This window comes from Balaenoptera borealis, assembly GCF_965194805.1.
Source record: "Balaenoptera borealis genome assembly, chromosome: 13".
Classification (NCBI taxonomy): Eukaryota; Metazoa; Chordata; class Mammalia; order Artiodactyla; family Balaenopteridae; genus Balaenoptera; species Balaenoptera borealis.
This window is the reverse complement of record NC_138870.1, coordinates 80461422-80482780: the sequence shown is the minus strand read 5'-3', so window position 1 is coordinate 80482780 and position 21359 is coordinate 80461422. Positions and strand designations below refer to the sequence as shown.

The 21359-nt window shown below is 42.4% G+C and overlaps 1 protein-coding gene across 11 annotated transcripts in view; it reads left to right on the top strand.

Moving 5' to 3' along the window:
• Positions 1–21359, top strand: part of TMCC3 (transmembrane and coiled-coil domain family 3) — a 396600-nt gene that overhangs the window by 195003 nt on the left and 180238 nt on the right. The window contains exons 1-2 of one of the 11 annotated variants that reach the window (XM_082350444.1): positions 7061–11263; positions 15967–16103. The exons of 2 other annotated variants lie outside the window; for them this stretch is intronic. In XM_082350444.1, the coding sequence (XP_082206570.1) occupies positions 11189–11263; positions 15967–16103 (212 nt within the window). In that variant the 5' untranslated portion in view covers positions 7061–11188. 8 more of the 11 variants (XM_082350446.1, XM_082350450.1, XM_082350449.1 and 5 more) reach the window with 8 other exon arrangements.

Sequence of the window (21359 nt, the reverse complement as noted above, 5' to 3'; positions counted from 1 at the left end):
CTAGCCACATCTGATGTGGTGGATCGTCTGCCATGATGGCAGCCAACAATTCTCCCATCCCTGTATGTGCACACTACTCCCTACTCCTTCCATCAAGAGGTGGATACTGTTTCTCTTCCCCTTGAGTCTGGGCTGGACTTTTGACTCATTTTGACCAATAGAATGTGACAGAAGTGGTATTCTGCCAGCTCCACACCTTAAGAGGTTTGGCACCTTTTATTTTTAATCTCTTGGAAACGAGTCACCGTGTAACGAAGTCCAACTACCCTGGTAGAGAGGGGGGAGTCCTGGAAGAAGAGAGACTATAAAATATAAAATATTTTGTTTAAATGTATAAACATATACAAATAGAGACAGAGGCCTGGCCAGCCCCATGCATTCCAGCCACCCCCATTCCTATAGGTGCTGACATGTGAGGGGAGCCATCTTGGATACTCCAGCCCCAGACAGTGTTAGAAGAGCAGAGAAAAGCCATCCCCCTTGGAGGCTTGCTCAAAATGCAGAATCATGAGCAAATGAATGGTAGTTGTTGTAAGTCAATATGTTTTAGGGTGATTTGTCATGCAGCAATAGATAGTGGAAAAAGCTGGATCTAGTGCTCTCACAATTCAGCAATGAGTCTTTCTCCTTCCATGGTTCTGTTTTCCTCTTGGAGGAGACTGTCTTTGTATGTCTACCACATACAGCAGGGACGCCCACCATAGCAGCAGGCTCATAGTCTACCAGCTTAACCATGCCTACTGGAAGGGCACAGTTCTTTCCCAGTAGTTACAGCAAAAGTCTCAGGGGAAACTCTGATTGGCTCTGACTGGGGCACATGTCTATTTCTGCACAACTTACAGTGACTCTGATTGGCCAAGGCTGGATCACATGCCTCTTCCTGGAGCCAGGGGTCGTGCATGGTCTGCCTCACCTAAACCGCTTGGATTGAAGGTGGGGGTGGGATGCGTCCCAAAAGAAAAATCCAGGCAGTATTTTGAGAATAAGGGGCTGGATGCTAGGCAGACAAAAACAACAAATATGTACTATAAGAGTCAAGTATAATCCTACCTCTTTTTTTTTTTTTAATATCTTTACTGGAGTATAATACAAAGTATAATACTTTGTATATAGTACAAAGCTTTACAGTGTTGTGTTAGTTTCTGCTGTATAGCAAAGTGAATCAGCTATATGTATACATATATCCCCATATCCACTCCCTCTTGCGTCTCGCCCCCCACCCTCCCTAACCCACCCCTCTAGGTGGTCACAAAGTACTGAGCTGATCTCCCTGTGCTATGTGGCTGCTTCCCACTAGCTATCTGTTTTACATTTGGTAGTATATATATGTCCATGCCACTCTCTCACTTCGTCCCAGCTTACCCTTCCCCCTCCCCATGTCCTCGAGTCCATTCTCTACGTCTATGTCTTTATTCCTGTCCTGCCCGTAGGTTCTTCAGAACCATTTTCTTTTTTTAGATTCCATATATATGTGTTAGCAAACGGTATTTGTTTTTCTCTTTCTGACTTACTTCACTCTGTATGACAGGCTCTAGGTCCATCCACCTCACTACAAATAACTCAATTTCGTTTCTTTTTATGGCTGAGTAATATTCCATTGTATATATGTGCCACATCTCCTTTATCCATTCATCTGTTGATGGACACTTAGGTTGCTTCCATGTCCTGGCTATTGTAAATAGAGCTGCAGTGAGCATTGTGGTACATGACTCTTTTTGAATTATGGTTTTGGCAGGGTATATGCCCAGTAGTGGGATTCCTGGGTCGTATGGTAGTTCTATTTTTAGTTTTCTAAGGAATCTCCGTACTGTTTTCCATAGTGGCTGTATCAATTTACATTCCCACCAACAGTGAAAGAGGGTTCCCTTTTCTCCACACCCTCTCCAGCATTTATGGTTTGTAGATTTTTTGATGATGGCCATTCTGACTGGTGTGAGGTGATACCTCATTGTAGTTTTGATTTGCATTTCTCTAATGATTAGTGATGTTGAGCATCCTTTCATGTGTTTGTTGGCAATCTGTATATCTTCTTTGGAGAAATGTCTATTTAGGTCTTCTGCCCATTTTTGGATTGGCTTGTTTGATTTTGATATTGAGCTGCATGAGCTGCTTGTATATTTTGGAGATTAATCCTTTGTCAGTTGCTTCATTTGCAAATATTTTCTCCCATTCTGAGGGTTGTCTTTTCATCTTGTTTATGGTGTCCTTTGCTGTGCAAAAGCTTTTAAGCTTCACTAGGTCCCATTTGTTTATTTTTATTTCCATTTCTCTAGGAGGTGTGTCAGAAAGGATCTTGCTGTGATTTATATCATAGAGTGTTCTGCCAAAGTGTTTTCCTCTAAGAGTTTTATAGTGTCTGGCCTTACATTTAGGTCTTTAATCCATTTTGAGTTTATTTTTGTGTATGGTGTCAGGGAGTGTTCTAATTTCATTCTTTTACATGTAGCTGTCCAGTTTTCCCAGCACCACTTATTGGAGAGGCTGCCTTTTCTCCACTGTATATTCTTGCCTCCTTTATCAAAGATAAGGTGACCATATATGCGTGGGTTTATCTCTGGGCTTTCTATCCTGTTCCATTGATCTATATTTCTCTTTTTGTGCCAGTACCATACTGTCTTGATTACTGTAGCTTTGTAGTATAGTCTGAAGTCTGGGAGCCTCATTCCTCCAGCTCCGTTTTTCTTTCTCAAGATTGCTTTGGCTATTCCGGGTCTTTGTGTTTCCATACAAAGTGTGAAATTTTTTGTTCTAGTTCTCTGAAAAATGCCATTGGTAGTTTGATAGGGATTGCATTGAATCTGAAGATTGCTTGGGGTAGTATAGTCATTTTCACAGTATTGATTCTTCCAATCCAAGAACATGGTGTATCTCTCCATCTGTTTATATCATCTTTAATTTCTTTCATCAGTGTCTTATAGTTTTCTGCATACAGGTCTTTTGTCTCCTTAGGTAGGTTTATTCCTAGGTATTTTATCTTTTTGTTACAATGGTAAATGGGAGTGTTTCCTTCATTTCTCTTTCAGAATTTTCATCATTAGTGTATAAGAATGCAAGAGATTTCTGTGCATTAATTTTCTATCCTGCTACTTTACCAAATTCATTGATTAGCTCTAGTAGTTTTCTGGTAACATCTTTAGGATTCTCTATGTATAGTGTCATGTCATCTGCAAACAGTGACAGTTTTACTTCTTCTTTTCCAGTTTGGATTCCTTTTATTTCTTTTTCTTCTCTGATTGCTGTGGCTAAAACTTCCAAAACTATGTTGAATAATAGCGGTGAGAGTGGGCAGTCTTATTTTGTTCCTGATCTTAGAGGAAATGCTTTCAGTTTTTCACCATTGAGAACGATGTTGGCTGTGGGTTTGTCATATATGGCCTTTATTATGTTGAGGGAGGTTCCCTCTGTGCCTACTTTCTGGAGGGTTTTTATCATAAATCGGTGTTGAATTTTGTCAGAAGATTTTTCTGCATCTATTGAGATTATCATATGGTTTTTATCCTTCAATTTGTGAATATGGTGTATCACATTGATTGATTTACGTATATTGAAGAATCCTTGCATTACTGGGATAAATCCCACTTGATCACGGTGTACGATCCTTTTAATGTGCTGTTGGATTCTGTTTGCTAGTATTTTGTTGAGGATTTTTGCATCTATGTTCATCAGTGATATTAGCCCGTAGTTTTCTTTTTTTGTGATATCTTTGTCTGGTTTTGGTATCAGGGTGATGGTGGCCTCATAGAATGAGTTTGGGAGTGTTCCTCCCTCTGCTACATTTTGGAAGAGTTTGAGAAAGATAGGTGTTAGCTCTTCTCTAAATGATAGAAGTCGCCTGTGAAGCCATCTGGTCCTGGGCTTTTGTTTGTTGGAAGATTTTTAATCACAGTTTCAATTTCAGTGCTTGTGATTGTTATGTTTATATTTTCTATTTCTTCCTGGTTCAGTCTCGGAAGGTTGTGCTTTTCTAAGAATTTGTCCATTTCTTCCAGGTTTTCCATTTTATTGGTATATGGTTGCTTGTAGTAATCTCTCATGATCCTTTGTATTTCTGCAGTGTCAGCTGTTACCTCTCCTTTTTCATTTCTAATTCTCTTGATCTGAGTCTTCTCCCTTTTTTTCTTGATGAGTCTGGCTAATGGTTTATCGATTTTGTTTATCTTCTCAAAGAACCAGCTTTTAGTTTTATTGATCTTTGCTATTGTTTCCTTCATTTCTTTTTCATTTCTGATCTTTATGATGATTTCTTTCCTTCTGCTAACTTTGGGGTCTTTTTTGTTCTTCTTTCCTAATTGCTTTAGGTGTAAGGTTAGGTTGTTTATTTGAGATGTTTCTTGTTTCTTGAAGTAGGATTGTATTGCTCTAAACTTCCCTGTTAGAACTGCTTTTGCTGCATCCCATAGGTTTTGGGTTGTCGTGTTTTCATTGTCATTTGTTTCTAGGTATTCTTTTATTTCCTCTTTGATTTATTCAGTGATCTCTTGGTTATTTAGTAGTGTATTATTTAGCCTCCATGTGTTTGTATTTTTTACAGTTTTTTTTCCTGTAATTGATATCTAGTCTCATAGTGTTGTGGTTGGAAAAGATACTTGATACGATTTCAATTTTCTTAAATTTACCAAGGCTTGATTTGTGATGCAAGATATGATCTATCCTGGAGAATGTTCCATGAGCAGTTGAGAAGAAAGTGTATTCCTTTGTTTTTGGATGGAATGTCCTTTCAATATCCATTAAGTCCATCTTGTTCAATTTGTCATTTAAAGCTTGTGTTTCTATATTTATTTTCATTTTGGATGATCTGTCCATTGGTGAAAGTGGGGTGTTAAAGTCCCCTGCTATGATTGTGTTACTGTCAATTTCCCCTTTTATGGCTGTTAGCATTTTGCCTTATGTATTGAGGTGTTCCTATGTTGGGTGCAGAAATATTTTCAATTGTTATATCTTCTTCTTGGATTGATCCCTTCATCATCCAAGATCATCCATCATCCCTTCATCATTATGTAGTGTCCTTCTTTGCCTCTTGTAATAGTCTTTATTTTAAAGTCTATTTTGTCTGATATGAGAATTGCTCCTGCAGCTTTCTTTTGATTTCCTTTTGCATGGAATATCACTTTCAGTCTGTATGTGTCCCTAGGTCTGAAGTGGGTCTCTTGTAGACAGCATATATATGGGTCTTGTTTTTGTATCCATTCAGCCAGTCTGTGTCTTTTGGTTGGAGCATTTAATCCATTTACATTTAAGGTAATTATCGATATGTATGTTCCTATTACCATTTTCTTAATTGTTTTGGGTTTGTTTTTGTAGGTTTTTTCCTTCTCTTGTGTTTCATGCCTAGAGAAGTTCCTTTAGCATTTGTAGTAAAGCTGGTTTGGTGTTGCTGAATTCTCTTAGCTTTTGCTTGTCTGTAAACATTTTAATTTCTCCATGGAATCTGAATGAGATCCTTGCTGGGTACAGTAATCTTGGTTGTAGGTTTTTCTCTTTCATCACTTGAAATATGTCCTGCCACTCCCTTCTGGCTTGCAGAGTTTCTGCTGAAAGATCAGCTGTTAACCTTATGGGGATTCCCTTATATGTTATTTGTTGCTTTTTCCTTGCTGCTTTTAGATTTTATTTTGTATTTAATTTTTGATAGTTTGATTTTATGTGTCTCAGCGTGTTTCTCCTTGGATTTATCCTGTATGGGACTCTCTGTGCTTCCTGGACTTGATTGACTCTTTCCTTTCCCATTTTAGGGAAATTTTCAACTATAATCTCTTAAGATATTTTCTCAGCCCCTTTCTTTTTCTCTTCTTCTTCTGGGACCCCTATAATTCAAATGCTGGTGCGTTTAATGTTGTCCCAGAAGTCTCTGAGACTGTCCTCAATTCTTTTTCATTCTTTTTTCTTTGTTCTGCTCTGCAGTAGTTATTTCCACTCTTTTATCTTCCAGGTCACTTATCCGTTCTTCTGCCTCAGTTATTCTGCTATTGATTCTTTCTAGAGAATTTTTAATTTCATTTATTGTGTTGTTCATCATTGTTTGCTTGCTCTTTAGTTCTTCTAGGTCCTTGTTAAACGTTTCTTGTATTTTCTCCATTCTATTTCCAAGATTTTGGAATCATCTTTACTATCATTACTCTGAATTCTTTTTCAGGTAGACTGCCTATTTCCTCTTAATTTGTTTGGTCTGGTGGGTTTTTACCTTGCTCCTTCATCTGCTGGGTATTTCTCTGTCTTCTCATTTTGCTTAACTTAACTGTGTTTGGGGTCTCCTTTTCGCAGGCTGCAGGTTCGTAGTTCCCATTGTTTTTGGTGTCTGCCCCCAGTGGGTAAGGTTGGTTCAGTGGGTTGTGTAGGCTTCCTGGTGGAGGGGACTGGTGCCTGTGTTCTGGTGGATGAGGCTGGATCTTGTCTTTCTGGTGGGCAGGTCCACGTCCGGTGGTGTGTTTTGGGGCGTCTGTGACCTTATTATGATTTTAGGCAGCCTCTCTGCTAATGGGTAGGGTTGTGTTCCTGTCTTGCTAGTTGTTTGCCATGGGGTATCCAGCACTGGAGCTTGCTGGTTGTTGAGTGGAGCTGGGTCTTAGCGTTGAGACGGAGATCTCTGGGAGATCTCTTGCCGATTGATGTTATGTGGGGCCAGGAGGTCTCTGGTGGTCCAGTGTCCTGAACTCGGCTCTCCCACCTGAGACGCTCAGGCCTGACACCTGGCCGGAGCCCCAAGACCTTGTCAGCCACACGGCCAGGTACGTGGGGAGTTTTTTGCCTTTTGGGAAGTCTGAGGTCTTCTGCCAGCATTCAGTAGGTGTTCTGCAGGAGTTGATCCACCTATAGATGTATTTTTGATGTATTTGTGGGGAGGAAGGAGATCTCCACGTCTTACTCCTCCACAATCTTGAAGGTCCTCTCTGAGCCTCAGGGCCCTGGGCCGCCTGCGGCCCTTTCCTGGCTCCTGCCCACCCAGCCCTGCGCTGCTGGCAGCGTTGCGGCCACTGAAGCCTGGGCACCTGGACAGATGCCTGTCGAGCCTGGCCTCTCCAGGTCTGAGATTGTCTGCAAGCTGGTCTCCAGGCCCCTGGCCATCCTCAGCCCGCTTCCCACCACGGTGGCTGAGGCCAAGGTCCCAGAAACACCCTACCTCTTTTATGAAGCCTTTTCTCATCATTCCAAACTTTAAACTATTACAGCTCAAAAGACCTGTTCCAATTCTTTCGTGCTTATTAGCATGTGCTGCCTTATTGTGCCACTTACACTTTGGAAGTAAATTCTTATTTCACACCCTAGATTTTGTACTTTTGTCTTCCTTATTGTTCTGACTGCATTCGCTGCTTAAAAATTGTGATTTTTTTTTAAAAATTACTTTTTTCAGAGAGGGTTTTGGAGGTTATTATCAGAGGCACAGACAATTTCTTACATTGAAGAAGAATTTAAGTGTTCCGTCTGTCTCTGTCTCTCTGTCTCTGTCTCTGTGGGTCTGACAAAATCCTGGGCATTGCCTCCAAAAGAAGGTGCATGGTCTCTTTTCCCTGTGGGTCCTAATTCCAAATAGGAGAGCCAAATGGTGATCAGCATTGCTTGTTTTCTTTCTTTTCTGCGGAGCTTGCTCTTGTGCTATTTAATTTGGGGTTTTAAAAACATTATTTTGTATGAGTGCCCAGTAGAGAAGCTTTTGGGCAACTAGCTTATGAAATAGATCTAAATGATCTAAAAAAGAACATCCTCTGTTAATTAAAATTGAAGTGAGCCTGATAAAATTTTAATTCATCCTTTTTATGGAGGGTCAGCATTTCCAGAATGGAGTTCTTTTAAGCAATCCCAAGACAGTAATAGAAATGGAAAGGAGATGACTGTTGTCACACCAACCAATGCCCAACCTTGATTTGTCATGGACCTTACTTAGGTCTGCCCTCTCTAAAGTTACACACAGACACAGTTACACACACACATGTACACACATACACTTGAGCAATATAATTTCTGTAGTCCTAAGTACCTGGAATAAATGAGGTATCAGGCAAATGGGGGAGGGGAACCCAGAGATAGACTCTTATAGATCTCAGAATGGATCTTTATAAGATTAAACTGACATAAAGACTTAATAATAACAGACTGTCTTGCCTTTGTATCAAAATTTATACTTGTAAAAGTGCTATTACATTTGTGTATTTGAGATGATACCACCACTGGTGACTTAAATCCAGGATTAAGAAAACCATCATTGCATGTGTCCTTTGAGTCTTTGTTGTCTTTAAAATTTTAAATTACTATGAAATATTGTGTATGTGTGTAGGAATGAATACATAGCCAGTATACCAATAGTCTTTCGTTAGGGAATTCCCTGGTGGTCCAGTGGTTAAGACTCCACACTTCCAATGCAGGGGGCCCGGGTTCCATCCCTGGTTGGGGAACTAAGATCCCACATGCTGCGCCGTGTGGCCGAAAAATAAAAAATAAATAAATAAAATAATATTCAAAAAAATAGCCATTCATTAAATATGGCATTATTTATAATCTTGTATTCCTCTCCTACTGTATCCTTCTTTATCCCCCCCACCAGAGGTAAATACTGTCCTGAAATTTGTGTATATGATGCTCTTACATTTCTTAATAGTTTATATATCTTTGGTCTCCTAAAAAATGTCACTTATTCTTAATATTTTAACTTTATCTGAATAGAATCTCACAACAGGTAATTTTATGTGGCTTGCTTTTTTTGTTTCTCAGTATTGTTGGTGAAATTCATCCATTTGATTTTCTTAGCTCAAGTTTTGTTTGTGGCTTATCTTTTCAGTTTATTATTATTTCTTTTCATAAGCAGAAGTTTTAAAACTTTAATGTCGTTGAATCTTTATGGTTTATGCTTTTATGTGAACTGCTTTTTATGACTTGAGATCATAATGATATTCTTCCATTTTCTTCTGGCAGTTTTAAAAATTGTGTTTTCTCCTTTAGGTCTTTAATCTATCTGGCATGGATTTTTTGTGTATGCCTTGAGGTAGGGATCAATTTTTTTTTTTTCCCCAAGTGAAAAGGCAGAGCACATCACTCCATTCCTTTGCTTAAAAATTTCCAAATCTTCCCATTTTCCTCAGAATTCAACTCAGAGTTCTTAAAATGGCGTAAATGGCCCTATGTGATCTAGTCCTTTGAAATGTCTCTGATTTCATCTACTGTTGTTCCAGGGAACACTAGCCTCCTTGCTCTTTCTTGAGCACTCCCAAATGTTCCTGCTTCAGGGCCTTTGTACTTGCTGTTCCTTCTTTCTGCAGTGTTCAGATATCTACATGGCTGGCTGTCTTTTTCCCAAGTCTCTGCTCAGATGTCACCTTATCATGGAGGCCTTCCCTGGCCACCCTAGCTAAAATCACACACACGCACTCACATTTCATATCTCTCTTCTCTGCTTTGTAGTAACTTACCTGAAAAACTCCCTGGGCCTGGTGCAGTTGTATCATATACGGTGGGGGGTGGGGGGAGTATTTTAAAGTGTTGATTTAATTTTTTGAACGGTTTTAGGACTGTATGGGCTTTTCTATTTCTTCTTAAGTTTTGATAAGTTTATGCTTTTTATTTAAAAATATATTTTGTTATTTTACTTTTTGAATGGTTAATATATGCACACAGTTCAAGCATTCAAGTTTAAAAAACATATACAGTGAGAAATAAATCCCCAACTCTCCTTTTAGCTACCTAGTTCTTCTCTCCTTCCATCAGTTTCTTGTCTGTTTCCCTAGTTTCATGTTAATCCTCCCAGAAATATGCTATGCATATTTAAGCATATACATATATTGTTTTTATATAAATGGTGGAATACCACATATATTATTCTGCACATTGCTTTTTTCACTTAACTGTATATGTTAGAGATATTTCTGTAGCTATACATGGAGAGCTGCCATTCTATTACAGGTACCTAACACTCCACTGGATGCCTGTATCATAATTTATTGATACTTAGTCTCCTTCTGAAGGACATTGAGGTTGTTCTCAATTTTTGCAGTGGCCTTCTAACCAGTGTCCCTTAACCCATCTTTAATCAGTGCTTCACACAGCTATCAGGTATTTCCTCTTCTTAAATTTCCATCCTGATATTGTCATGTCCCCATTCAGAAACCTCTAGCAGCTGCCCAATACCCAAGAATAGGGTTGAACTTCTTAGCCTTGAAAGTAGAGCCCTGCACCACATGGTGTCCACCTACTTTTTCCATCATGTCTTTCTGTTCCTGAAGAGACTCCCTAAACTGATGACTTGAGGTTTTCCAAATGTACCCTTGTTTTTATGCTCAGTATTTTTCTTCTGCCTGCACTTCCCTCCCAGCTCAACCCATTGAAGGGAGGAGCACATCCCTCCTTCCTCCTAGGCTGGTCACATGCACTGCACTTTCAATATTTCAACTCAGTCTCCCACTAGTACACCCTTCATAACCAGACCAGGTGTTCTGAATGTCTCTTCTAGACGCCATATTTCTTGTGGGCAGGGACTCTTCCCTGGAAATAGGGAATACTAAAATGCAAAGATATGTCTTGACTTTTAAGTAGCTTCCAACATAAAGGTGAGCCAGACATGCAAAATTAAAATACACAACACCACAGATCGTTGTTTAGGGGGAAGTGTATTTTTTGCTCAGTGGAATCAGAAGAAGAAAAATATGAGCTTAAAAAAAACCCCCAAAACCAAAAAAAACAACTCTGGTCCCTACTCCAGGGCCTGGCACATAGAAGATGTCCCGTAAGTGCATGTTGAATAAGAGTAACACAAAAGGAAGCATTTAAGGCAAACCTCACAACATCTTGCCAAAAATCCATCTTTTATCATAAACATACAGATTAAGTCAACAAGTAGTGGAGATGTCGCTCATCTCTTGAGGAAAAAGGGCAGTGTGGGAGGGGGTGGAATCAAGTTTCAGCAAGGGAGGGAGGCAGAGCAGCCGCACCTGGAGAGTGGTCTCGTGCGGGCGGGGCGCGCAGGGGGAGGGGCGGAGAGGGGAAGGGGGAGGAGACTCGCGTCCCTGCCCCTCCTTCCCCCCCACCCCAAGGCGGCGGCGGCGGCGGCGGTGGTGGCGTAGGGCGGCCGCGGGGTGTCGGTAGTATCTGCGGCAGCCCGCGCCGCCCCCTGGCCGAGGCTCCCCGCCGGCGAGCCCGAGCACGGCCCGCAGCTCGCGGCGCGGCGGCACGGGGCCCCGGGAAAGTTCCCGGCGCGAGCGCCGAGATGCCGGGCAGCGACACGGCGCTCACCGTGGACCGGACCTACTCCGACCCGGGCCGGCACCGCTGCAAGAGCCGGGTGAGAGGCGCGCGCGGAGTGGCGGTGGGGGCACCCGGCCGAGGGGCGAGGCCGGGTGGGCTTGGGCTCCCGCGGGAACGACGTCGCCCTGCGCGTTTCGCCGCCTCCCTCCCTCTCTTCCCGGCGGCCCCGAGTCCAGGCTTCCTCGCACAGTTCTAGCTGACGGGGTTGGGAAGTGGGGAGTGGGAGCCCGGCCCGCGGTTCCGAGACCCCAGGTCCCCCTCCCGGGCGGGAGCGGCGCAAAGCACCGCCCTCCGCCCTCCTCCGCTCGTCGGTCCCAGCGCGCCCGGGTCTCCCCGACGGCCGGCGCTCCGCCGCCCTCTCTGCCAGGGAGCGCCCGCCGCGCGGTGCGAGACGCGAGGGGATCCCGCCATCGGCGGCACCGTGTTCGCGGAGGACGGCCTCCTTCCCTCTTTGTAAGCTCCGGTGCTGCCGCCGCATCTCCGCAGACGTCGGGGATTTCGGGCTCGGGGCTGGTGGCCGGAGCCCGCGCGCTGCGCGCGGCCGGAGCGCGGAGGGGCGGCGGACCAGCTTCCAGGTTTCCCGCGGCCGCTCCTCCCGGCTCTGCCCCAGTGAAAAGTCATTCTGCGCGCTGCCTCTTCAGAGTTTTTAGCCGTGTGGAGCCGGCGCCCTCTCCATTGTTTGCAGTGTAATTTGCTGTTGCTGATTTTGGCTGTGGGCGAAAATAGCTTTTCAGAGTATGCAGCGGAGACGAGCCGTAAAGTGCTTGAACGTAGAGGGAGGCCTCAGCCTGAGCGCTGGTCCCTCGGGGATACCTTTGCTCTCCTGAGGGGTTTAATCGTATAGGCTCAACACTTCGCTCTCCCCTTGGCTGATTGAAGTGCCATTTAGAACAGCACCCTCCACCCTGGCATTTGTTCGGGCGGGGGATACCTGGAGGTGTTCTTTGCTCTAACCGCTCACTTGTCCGATCTTAGCCTTTGAGTGCCAGCCTCCCTGCATCAAGTTCACGGAGGTAGGGTCGTGTTCGCATCGGTTAATCAATTTAACAGAATGATTTAACGTTTTTCGGATTAAATATATTTAGTGGAATAATACTTACCTCCTGCATCTAGTTCGCTCTCCCCTCCCCCCAAAGAATTCTCTTAATTTTTGGCACTTTCTTTAAAAGTTCCATAACAGTTTGTCATGAAAATAACTAGAAACTCCATTTGGAAGAAAACATTGATAAAAGATCTTTGGTTACCTACAGTTAGAAGTTTTTGGAGGGATGGCTGCTGGTGAATACAGTGTTAAATGCGAAGAAAGGTGAAGATCTTTTTCTAATGCGTTTGTAATTGGGAGGGCTGGCCCATAATGTTGTAGCTGACAGAAGAAATTTCAGATTTGAAAAAAAATGTGGAAGCTGGGTTTCTCTTGTCACAACTGTGATGATCTTCGCGTAAACAACAGGATTAGTAATCTATGAGGGATGGATGGCTCACTGAGCCCATTTAAGCAATTTGGCAAAACTCACGGAACTTTCCAAAACTCACTCTTTTTACTACTGAGATGGAAAGTGGCAAAGCAGATGTGTAAGTCAGCTGAAGACTTTATCTCTCTTGTATCTGCCATTGTTCCATTTCCACACCCATTTTTTCTGTTAAAGGACCGCAACCTTATGTGAAGGGGGTTTCTTATTTTGTTTAAAATTCTACTGACAGTGTCAAACTACTACATTGTTTTGTTAGCATGGAGATACCCGGTTTTTATATAGACCACGTATTAAAACTGAGTTAGACATTGTATGTACTGAATATTCTAAATTTGCTTATTGGGCAAATGAAATCTGGTGAGGGCTGGAAGAAATTGAATCAAAGAAGGCTAGAGCTTCAGTGGACCGTGGTCACAAGTTCTACAGCACTGATGACGCTGAGATCCCTGTTTAAACTTCTTGACTGTCTGCTTTTAGGGTTTTTATTGTTGAGACAGTGGGGAATAGAAAGAATGAGTGGCCTTTTTGAAAACTCCTAAGAGCCTTTCTCAAGTGGGGCTGATGTAATTTTGATCTGTCCTGAAGGCAGAATAAGTCTGCTGTAATGAAGGAAAGGCAGCAGTAATTTTCCTGTGCAGAAGGTAGCCCATTAGACGATTCTAATTCCTGTTTTGTGGAACTCACTTAGATGTAGCTCTAAAGATTTATTTTCTTTACACTCAGAATGTATATAATGCCGAGGGAAAACATCAAGTGGCACTGTTTTAATTTCTTGATGTCACCTTCTCGACTTAGCAATAAGCCATCTAGTACAGGATTTTAAAAGAACTTTTTTGTGGACTCCTTTGGTAAGTGAGCTCCCCTAAAAACACTATAATGAGAACTGGAGGTGCATGTGAAGAGCTGATTAACTTTCGGAGATATGCGGATTCCTCCCAGGCAGGGGCTAAGACGCTATGAGATCAAGTTCTTGGTTACCAAATGGTCATTTTTTGAGTTCAAAATTGATACTTTGTTGAGAAAACAGGGAACATACTCATCTCTCTTTCTGAGCTTGTTTAAGCCTTTGAGACTGGAATAATAATGAGGCAGTGTACTATTTTAACAGTGTACAAGTCTATTTTTACAGCCAGGTGGATTAACCTAAATTTTTCCCCCCTCAGTGAAAATTTAATATAACTGATGAATTCTGTGATTGTCTCTAAGCTGACAAGTCAGGATCATTCACATTTTTAAACTTCATCTGGGTAAAACTCAGAAATGGTACATGTTAAAACTCAATGCACGTAATATCCCTCTGCTTTAAAATAAAGAGCATCTGTAATTAGATTCCTGCTTTTTTTTATGCCCTAGATAGTTAAAGCCTATTATCTTTTTATTTATTTATATTTTTAAAATATTTATTTATTTATTTATTTGGCTGCGCTGGGTCTTAGTTGCCGCACACAGGATCTTTAGTTGCGGCATGCGAACTCTTTGTTGCGGCATGTGGGATCTAGTTCCCTGACCAGGGATCAAACCCAGGCCCCCTGCTTTGGGAGCATGGAGTCTTAGCCACCGGACTACCAGGGAAGTCCCCTATTATCTTTTTAAGAATATAGGCAGTCTGCTTTCTAGACAGCAACTGGTTTTTATTAATCAGTTATATCTGAATCAAATTTTTGTTAGTCCTAATTTTAAATGTCCTAAAATACCATCTTCAGCCACTTGGGTATAGTGGTGAACAGCTGTGGCTCTGGGAGCAGAAGACTTGGGTCGTATTCTGGCTCTTCACACTTCCCAGCTGGGTGACTGCTGGGGCAGGGTCTCACCTTTCTGAGCCTCCAGTTCCCCATCTATAAAAGGTGATAATAATCCCTACTTTTGGGAGTGATTATGAGTCTTCAATAAGAGAATTTGTAAAAACAATGGGTTTAAGCCATTAATACTCAAGTATTAGCTGTTTTTCTCCATATATGTAAGGTGGATAATTTTTTTTTTCTTGCTCTGTTGATACCACTAATCAGAACTGCTAGTTGTCCTGAGTGCCTGCCTTCCCCCCATCTCTAGTCTGTCAGCCATGCCACTGGATCTTTGACATTTCTCTGGAAACGGTTCCTTCCATGTTCCCCAGTCATCCCACCTTAGTTTAGCCACTTAAGACCTCAGGAAGAGATAACTGGTACGTTAGCTTCCTCTTTGGTCTCTGATGTCATCAACTTCTGTTCCATCTAGCCTGCAAGGACCAGACTGTTCTGTCTACAGAACCACTTTCATTCAGCTAGCCCACAGAAGACAGGCTCTGTGCTAGTACTGCTGCTTCCTAACCATGTCACCTTGGACCTTATAGTCATCCTAAGTCTTAGTTTCCTCTTCCACACCATAGAGGTGTTGTGAGTAACAAATGAGTAATGTCTAAAAATGTCAGGTCCACAGTGAGAACTCAATAGATAGTGGCCAGTTTTTGTTATTACTATATAAGACATATTCATAAGCTTGGAAATGGAAAGACTCTAATTTTGTGAATAATATAGAGACTTTTCTGGCACTTTTAGCATTTGGTGCCTCCCTCCATGGCACATTCCTCATCAATTGATTGTTTACATGTTTATAAACTATAGACACTGGCACTTTGAGAGCAAGAAGTTTCATTCAGCAAATATTTGTGAGCACCTTCTCTGTGCTAGCTGCAGGCATCAGGAATATAAGGGTGAATGAAACAGTCTGGCCCCTCTGGAAACTTAATATCCAGTGAGTGTATCTTATTTATACTTGTGGCCCCAGGAAATACCACTTCTCTTTTACAGGAAGAAGTGATGATAGTAAATAGTCTCTAGCATCTGAAGTAAAACCTGTGTTGGGCATGGTTGCCACCTGTAGTACATCTTTATACATTCTGAGGTTTGGAAATAGATCCAGAATTGCACGATGAGTAATGGCCAGAGGTAATCAGGAAGAAAAGGATGTCAGATCCCTTCTCACCATGGAAATGGTTGGGCAGTGACGTAGTAAGTTGATGATCGCATGCTTACTCCCTGGGCAGGAACCAGAGTGAGTGGAAACTGACTTCTGTTGTAGGTGACACTGACCTGGTGAAGTGGTAAACTGAGTAAGTGGTGTGTGAGTACACTTTTAATCAGTGATTTGTTTTATTCTAAAGAGTTAATTAAAGGGACGGTGAATAGATGAATGTCCGAGTCAGAATTTTCTTAAGTGCAGCGTGAATGATTGATGCAGTGCGTGTTTTTTGAGCGATGCTTTGCTGCAGTCTCACCGGTTCTCCCTTTAGATTGGAGCGTGCTGCGATCCACCAGCATGCTTGCTTGTCACATCCACTGTAGACCACCAAAACAGCTGCTACCAAGTTGGATCGCAGGACTTCTTTGCTTCAGATCCACCGCCTGGATTTCCAGGGCTGCTCTTAAGGTCAGAAATCAGCTTCATCTTTCTAGGTGGATATTGCCCAAGTCTTAACTTAGGAGAGGCTGTAGCTTTCAGCCCTGCTGTTTCTTAACTGTGTTTTCATGTTTTCAGCAGAGAGGGGGCTGGTGAGAGAGAAGAGAACCATGAATCACTGTACTGTGAATCAGAATGAGGACTTTACATTCCTCAGAAAAGGAACATCATAGTTGTGCATGATCTGTGCATAATCCAGCTGCTTCCATGACTTGGGGGAGGGGGACGCTACTTGAAGGAGAATGTAGTGTGTGTGTTATTATTCCTCTGTAAGAAGGCAAAAAGTACGTAAATGAAAAGAAGAATGCAGCAATGGTGATAATAGCCAACGTGTACCAATTCCTTACTATATGCCAGGCACAATATTAAGCACTTCAAATGCACTACCTCCTTAGTCCTCACAATATCCTATTTATAGTTCCATTTTACGGATGAGGAAGTTAAGGCCCAGATGGGTTAAGTAATTTGTCCAAGACCCTGTGGCTATTAGGAAATGGTGGAACCAGGGTTTGATGAACCCAGATCTAATAACAGAGCTGGCATTTTAACCACTTTCCAATCTTGTGCTTTTGAGCTGAGTATTGGAGAGCAGCTCAGTCTTATTTTATTTTATTTTATTTTTTTTGTCTGCGTTGGGTCTTCGTTGCTGTATGCGGGCTTTCTCTATTTGCGGCGAGCTGGGGCTACTCTTCTCACTGCGGTGGCTTCTCTTGTTGCGGAGCATGGGCTGTAGGCGCGCGGGCTTCAGTAGTTGCAGCACATGGGCAAAGCAGTTGGGGCACACGGGCCCTGGAGCGCAGGCTTAGTAGTTGTGGCACACAGGCTCAGTTGCTCCGCAGCATGGGGGGTCTTCCCGGACCAGGGATCAGACCCGTGTCCCCTGCTTTGGCAGGTGGACTCCTAACCACTGCGCCACCAGGGACGTCTGAGCAGTTCAGTCCTAATAAACCTGCTGAGTGCTTGGGGATGGATTGCTCAACTTCCACAGGGTGCCCAGCCAAAATTGTGCGCTCGGGATTCTTAGGACACAGCACTTTGCCAGTGCTTTGCAGATAGTTGTATGTTCCCAGTAAGCATTTGGAGAATGCATGATTTATGAACTTTTTATAATGCCTAAGATTTAAGAATTTTGACAGTAGTTGGGGACATCTTCAAGGCTGTTAAATAAGTTTATGATTTAAAGACATTGTCAAGGAATCTTCTACCTGGTATTTGGTCTCTGGAGGATGAGCGGTTGAAGTACACAACGAGGTTCGTTCCTCCTTGTGACAATTGAGTCACGTTCTGGCCTCACAGGATTTCCCTGTAGGATTTGAACTTCACTGAGCTGAAGGCATGCACATCTCATACTTAAGGCAGAGGGTTGGTAAGTTAGACTCAAAGGTTTCACCATGTTAGAACTGAAGGAGAATTCAGACATTAACTCCAGACCATTTCACTTGCAGAAGTAGAAAAGTGACATCCAGCCAGACTGTAACCAGTGAAACTACGTAACTAATACAGACTGATTAGGACTAACCATCATACCAGCTTCTCTCTTAGAAGAGAATTTCTTTAAAGAAAACTGCTTAAAACATTTTTAAATACCAAGTTAATTGCTAAGTTACGTGTGATAAACATCTCAAAATTGAACTCGGGTGAAATGGGAATTTTTAACTATTTTCAGTAGAGAATTAATTGATGAACAGATTTAAAATCTTGTGATTTTTAGGTGAAAAAGGCTGAATTTGAATGGTTTAGTGTTGGGCCATTATCCTTCTGAATTTATTTCCAGACTTCTGGTGGGGCTGGAGTGAAGAGGAGGGGTAACAATTCATATATCAAAGTACTTAGCTGCACTGGATCTGCTGCCACTTTTTAAAAATTAGCTTTTCTGAGGTCACTTTTATTGTCATTTTTTTTTATTCAAAATAAAGTTTTGAGAAGTGAATTCATCTTTGTCTGACCTTCTACCTCTTGGGTAAGGGTACTGGGAAAAAACATATACCAGATGCAGAAGTCTTGGAATATATCATATACGGACTCCACTTAGAATTCACCCCCAGTCTTCTGTCACCTCTGAAGCTCTCTGTTCCTGTGAGTCTCTTTTGAGAGCATCTTCCAGCACCAAGTGGCTTTGGTATATATAATTTCCATATAACAGAGCCCATAAACACAAACCGAAAACATCATCTGGTTCTTAGCTGAAGAAATAGTCATGTGCTGCAACCCCGGGGGAAGACAGGGATGGGGTCCATTGGCCTTTTGAGAGACGGCACGTCCAGTGCCTATCCCCAGGGACATGCCTCCCTGAGTGAAAGTGTGTGTGGTTCCTGTCTTACATGCTGACTTGAGAGCCCAACCCAGGTGTGGCTTTTACCCTGGAGTACCCAGGTGTTCCACAGGCACCTTGAAGTCTATGTGTCAGACTTAACTCGTTCTCTCAAATCCCCCCCCAATTCCTGATGAATACTTTTCCCATACAGCCAGCCCCCAAACTGGATGCATGGGAAGACCCTCAATCAGCCCCCCTCGTCCACCACATCCAGTGGTTTACTTCTTAAATTTTCTCAACCACTTTTTCCTTTTTATCCCCAACCTCACTTACGCAGTTTAGTTCTAGATTTGAGGGCTGGAGTGAAGGGTTCGGAGTCTGGACTTCGGAGTCAAGCTGGAATGTCAGCTTCTCCACCTACCAGCTGTGTGAATGACTGTGAGAAGTGGCGTTGGGAAACCCATCACAGCGTTTGTTGTTCTGACATTGAGTCATTCTTTGTCTACCGCAGAGTTCCCCAAACTTCACTCATTTCCACACCTCCTACAAAGAGCTTCGGGCCACCTGTACCCTTATTTACTTAATATTTCTAAATCAATTCACTCCTTAAAATTTTATTTTTAAAGTATCCATATAACTACTGTAGCTGAATACTGTCTGGGCCTCTGAGGCCTGCAGCACCAGATGAAAAAGATTAGCAAACGCGGGAGCTTTGTTAGGGAGCTGTTAGTGCAGAACAAGACTTTCTCCTGGACTGAAGCAGCTGTGTTGGATTGAGGACTGTTTTCAAGGGACTGACTCGCTCCTGGTGATTCTGTGTGTTTAACGCTTTCATTTTTGTCCTAAAATGATTCAGAATCATTGAGGAAAACACTGGTGTTAATGTATCGTCTCCCTTCCTTTATGAAACAGTTCTTTTAGACCATTGGCCTAGAAAATGCTTAGAAATATATTTTTTTTCTTCTCATGGATTGTGAAAATTTGAATAATTGAATGTTTTGGGATGAACAAGAGTGCACCCTGTTGAGTTGAAGGCAGTCTTGTCTGGGTAGGGATACTTGGGAGAGGTTGGGAAAACAAGAGTTGTGTTCCAGGCTCTGTTTCTAGTCTTCCGATGACCTTCGAGAAGCCGAGGAGAGGGAAGGCCTGAGGCTAAAGAATGGATCATCCAGAAGATACGGATTCTTTGGGAATTTCAGGCAAGGACAGAAAGTGGGTGGAGAAGAAATTTAAGCTCTGTGTTTTTCTGAAGTAAAGTTGAATCTAATTAAGCTGTATCTGTAGGCTTGTTGTAATGTAAGGAAACTAAATGATGCCTTGAGCTGCAGCCTTTCTCAGAAAATGTGATGTAAGCACTTGTCCAGAAATAAATTCTGCCCTTAGTGAAAGCTACGCTTCAGCACCTCGGTATATTTACTCATGTGTGTGCAAGTGTATGTTGGGACCGAAAGTCCCTCTTTTTCTGTCTTTGTAAAGATGTTGTCATAATCCAGAAGGCTTGGAACTCGGCTTCAGTGGTGTACTATTTTAATCTCACTAATTGGAACAGGTGGCCTCGATTTGAGACTGAATCACTAGTTGGCATAGATTTTAATTTATCTGAAAATATGAGGCCCATTCAGTAAGAGCTGTTCAGGATGTGCATTGGCATCAGGCAAAGTGCTCGAAAGCTTCAACCATTAAAAGCACAGAAGACAGAGAGGAGGGTTGAAGAAATGTAGTTGAATAGTTTGCTGCTTTGACTCCATTCTTAAATATTGGGTGAAGAGCTATAAAGGAACGTGGTTAAGGAAAGCATGTCTAGATGCTTGAGACGTCTACTTGTAAATATTTCCCCAAGTGAGGGAAATGTCTTGTGTACATCCTTTGAATCCACCCCACAAGATGGCATGTTTCAAGAGGACTTCATGCTGTCCTCCTGGCTCTGTAGGTCTTAGCACATCGACAGGCGTGAGGTGAAGGGGTGTGCCTGGGTGACTCAGCTTACCGCAAGTTCTCAAGTTTTGAGGTACCTTAAGACACCTCTCATGAAATCACGCATGGTCTCCTGATCATGAGCTTCTCTAGCTGGACCACTGCTTTATTTTTAGAGTTACTGTATGCTTTGCATAGTGTCTTGTCAATATCTTGCTTTAAATCCTTCAGCAGGACAGAATCCCAGCTTCTTACCCTGACACCAGAGCCTCTTCATCTGACCTTTGTCTTTCACCCTCTCTCTGCCCTTGAGCTCTGGTCTCCTTTCTTTGTGGGCTCCCATGCCTCCCCTTTCTGCCTGTGGGCACTTGCTTCATCCTCTCACATGGGGATGGTTATGTTCTTTTTATCCAGACGTGGAGCCTGGTACATAGTTGGGGCTTGTAAATACTGACCAAATGAGTGGATGTGGGTATGCTGTACAGGACTTCAGAAGCTGGAAAGTGTATTCTACTCTTGATCCGTATCAATGCACATTAATCGACCTTGTTATTATTGCTGTATAGGATTCCACTATATGGGTATTCCATAATTTATTTAACCATTTACTTATTAAAGGATACTTGTATTACTTCCAATCTTTGATTATTGTAGGCACCTCATTGACTGCCCTTGGGCATGCTTCTTTTCTCACATGTGAAGAATATGTTAATAGGCTAAATTCTTAAACGTGGGATTGTTCATCAAAGGGTGTGTGCATTTTAAATCATGATATTGTGAAATTGAACACCGCACCTGTGCAGCAGAGAGCGAAACTGATACAGTTTATGTAACCATCAGTGTATGAACATGCCTCAGCTCACATCTTTCCGACACACAGTGTATTATTATCTAGTTTGTTGATCCTCAACAATCTGGTAGGTGAAAACTGGTACCTCATTTTAATTTATATTTTTCCTGATACAAATGAGGTTGATGGTATTTTTAAATTTTTATTTTGAAATAATTACAGACCCACAGGAAGTTGCAAAAAAATAGTACAGAAATGTCCGTGTACC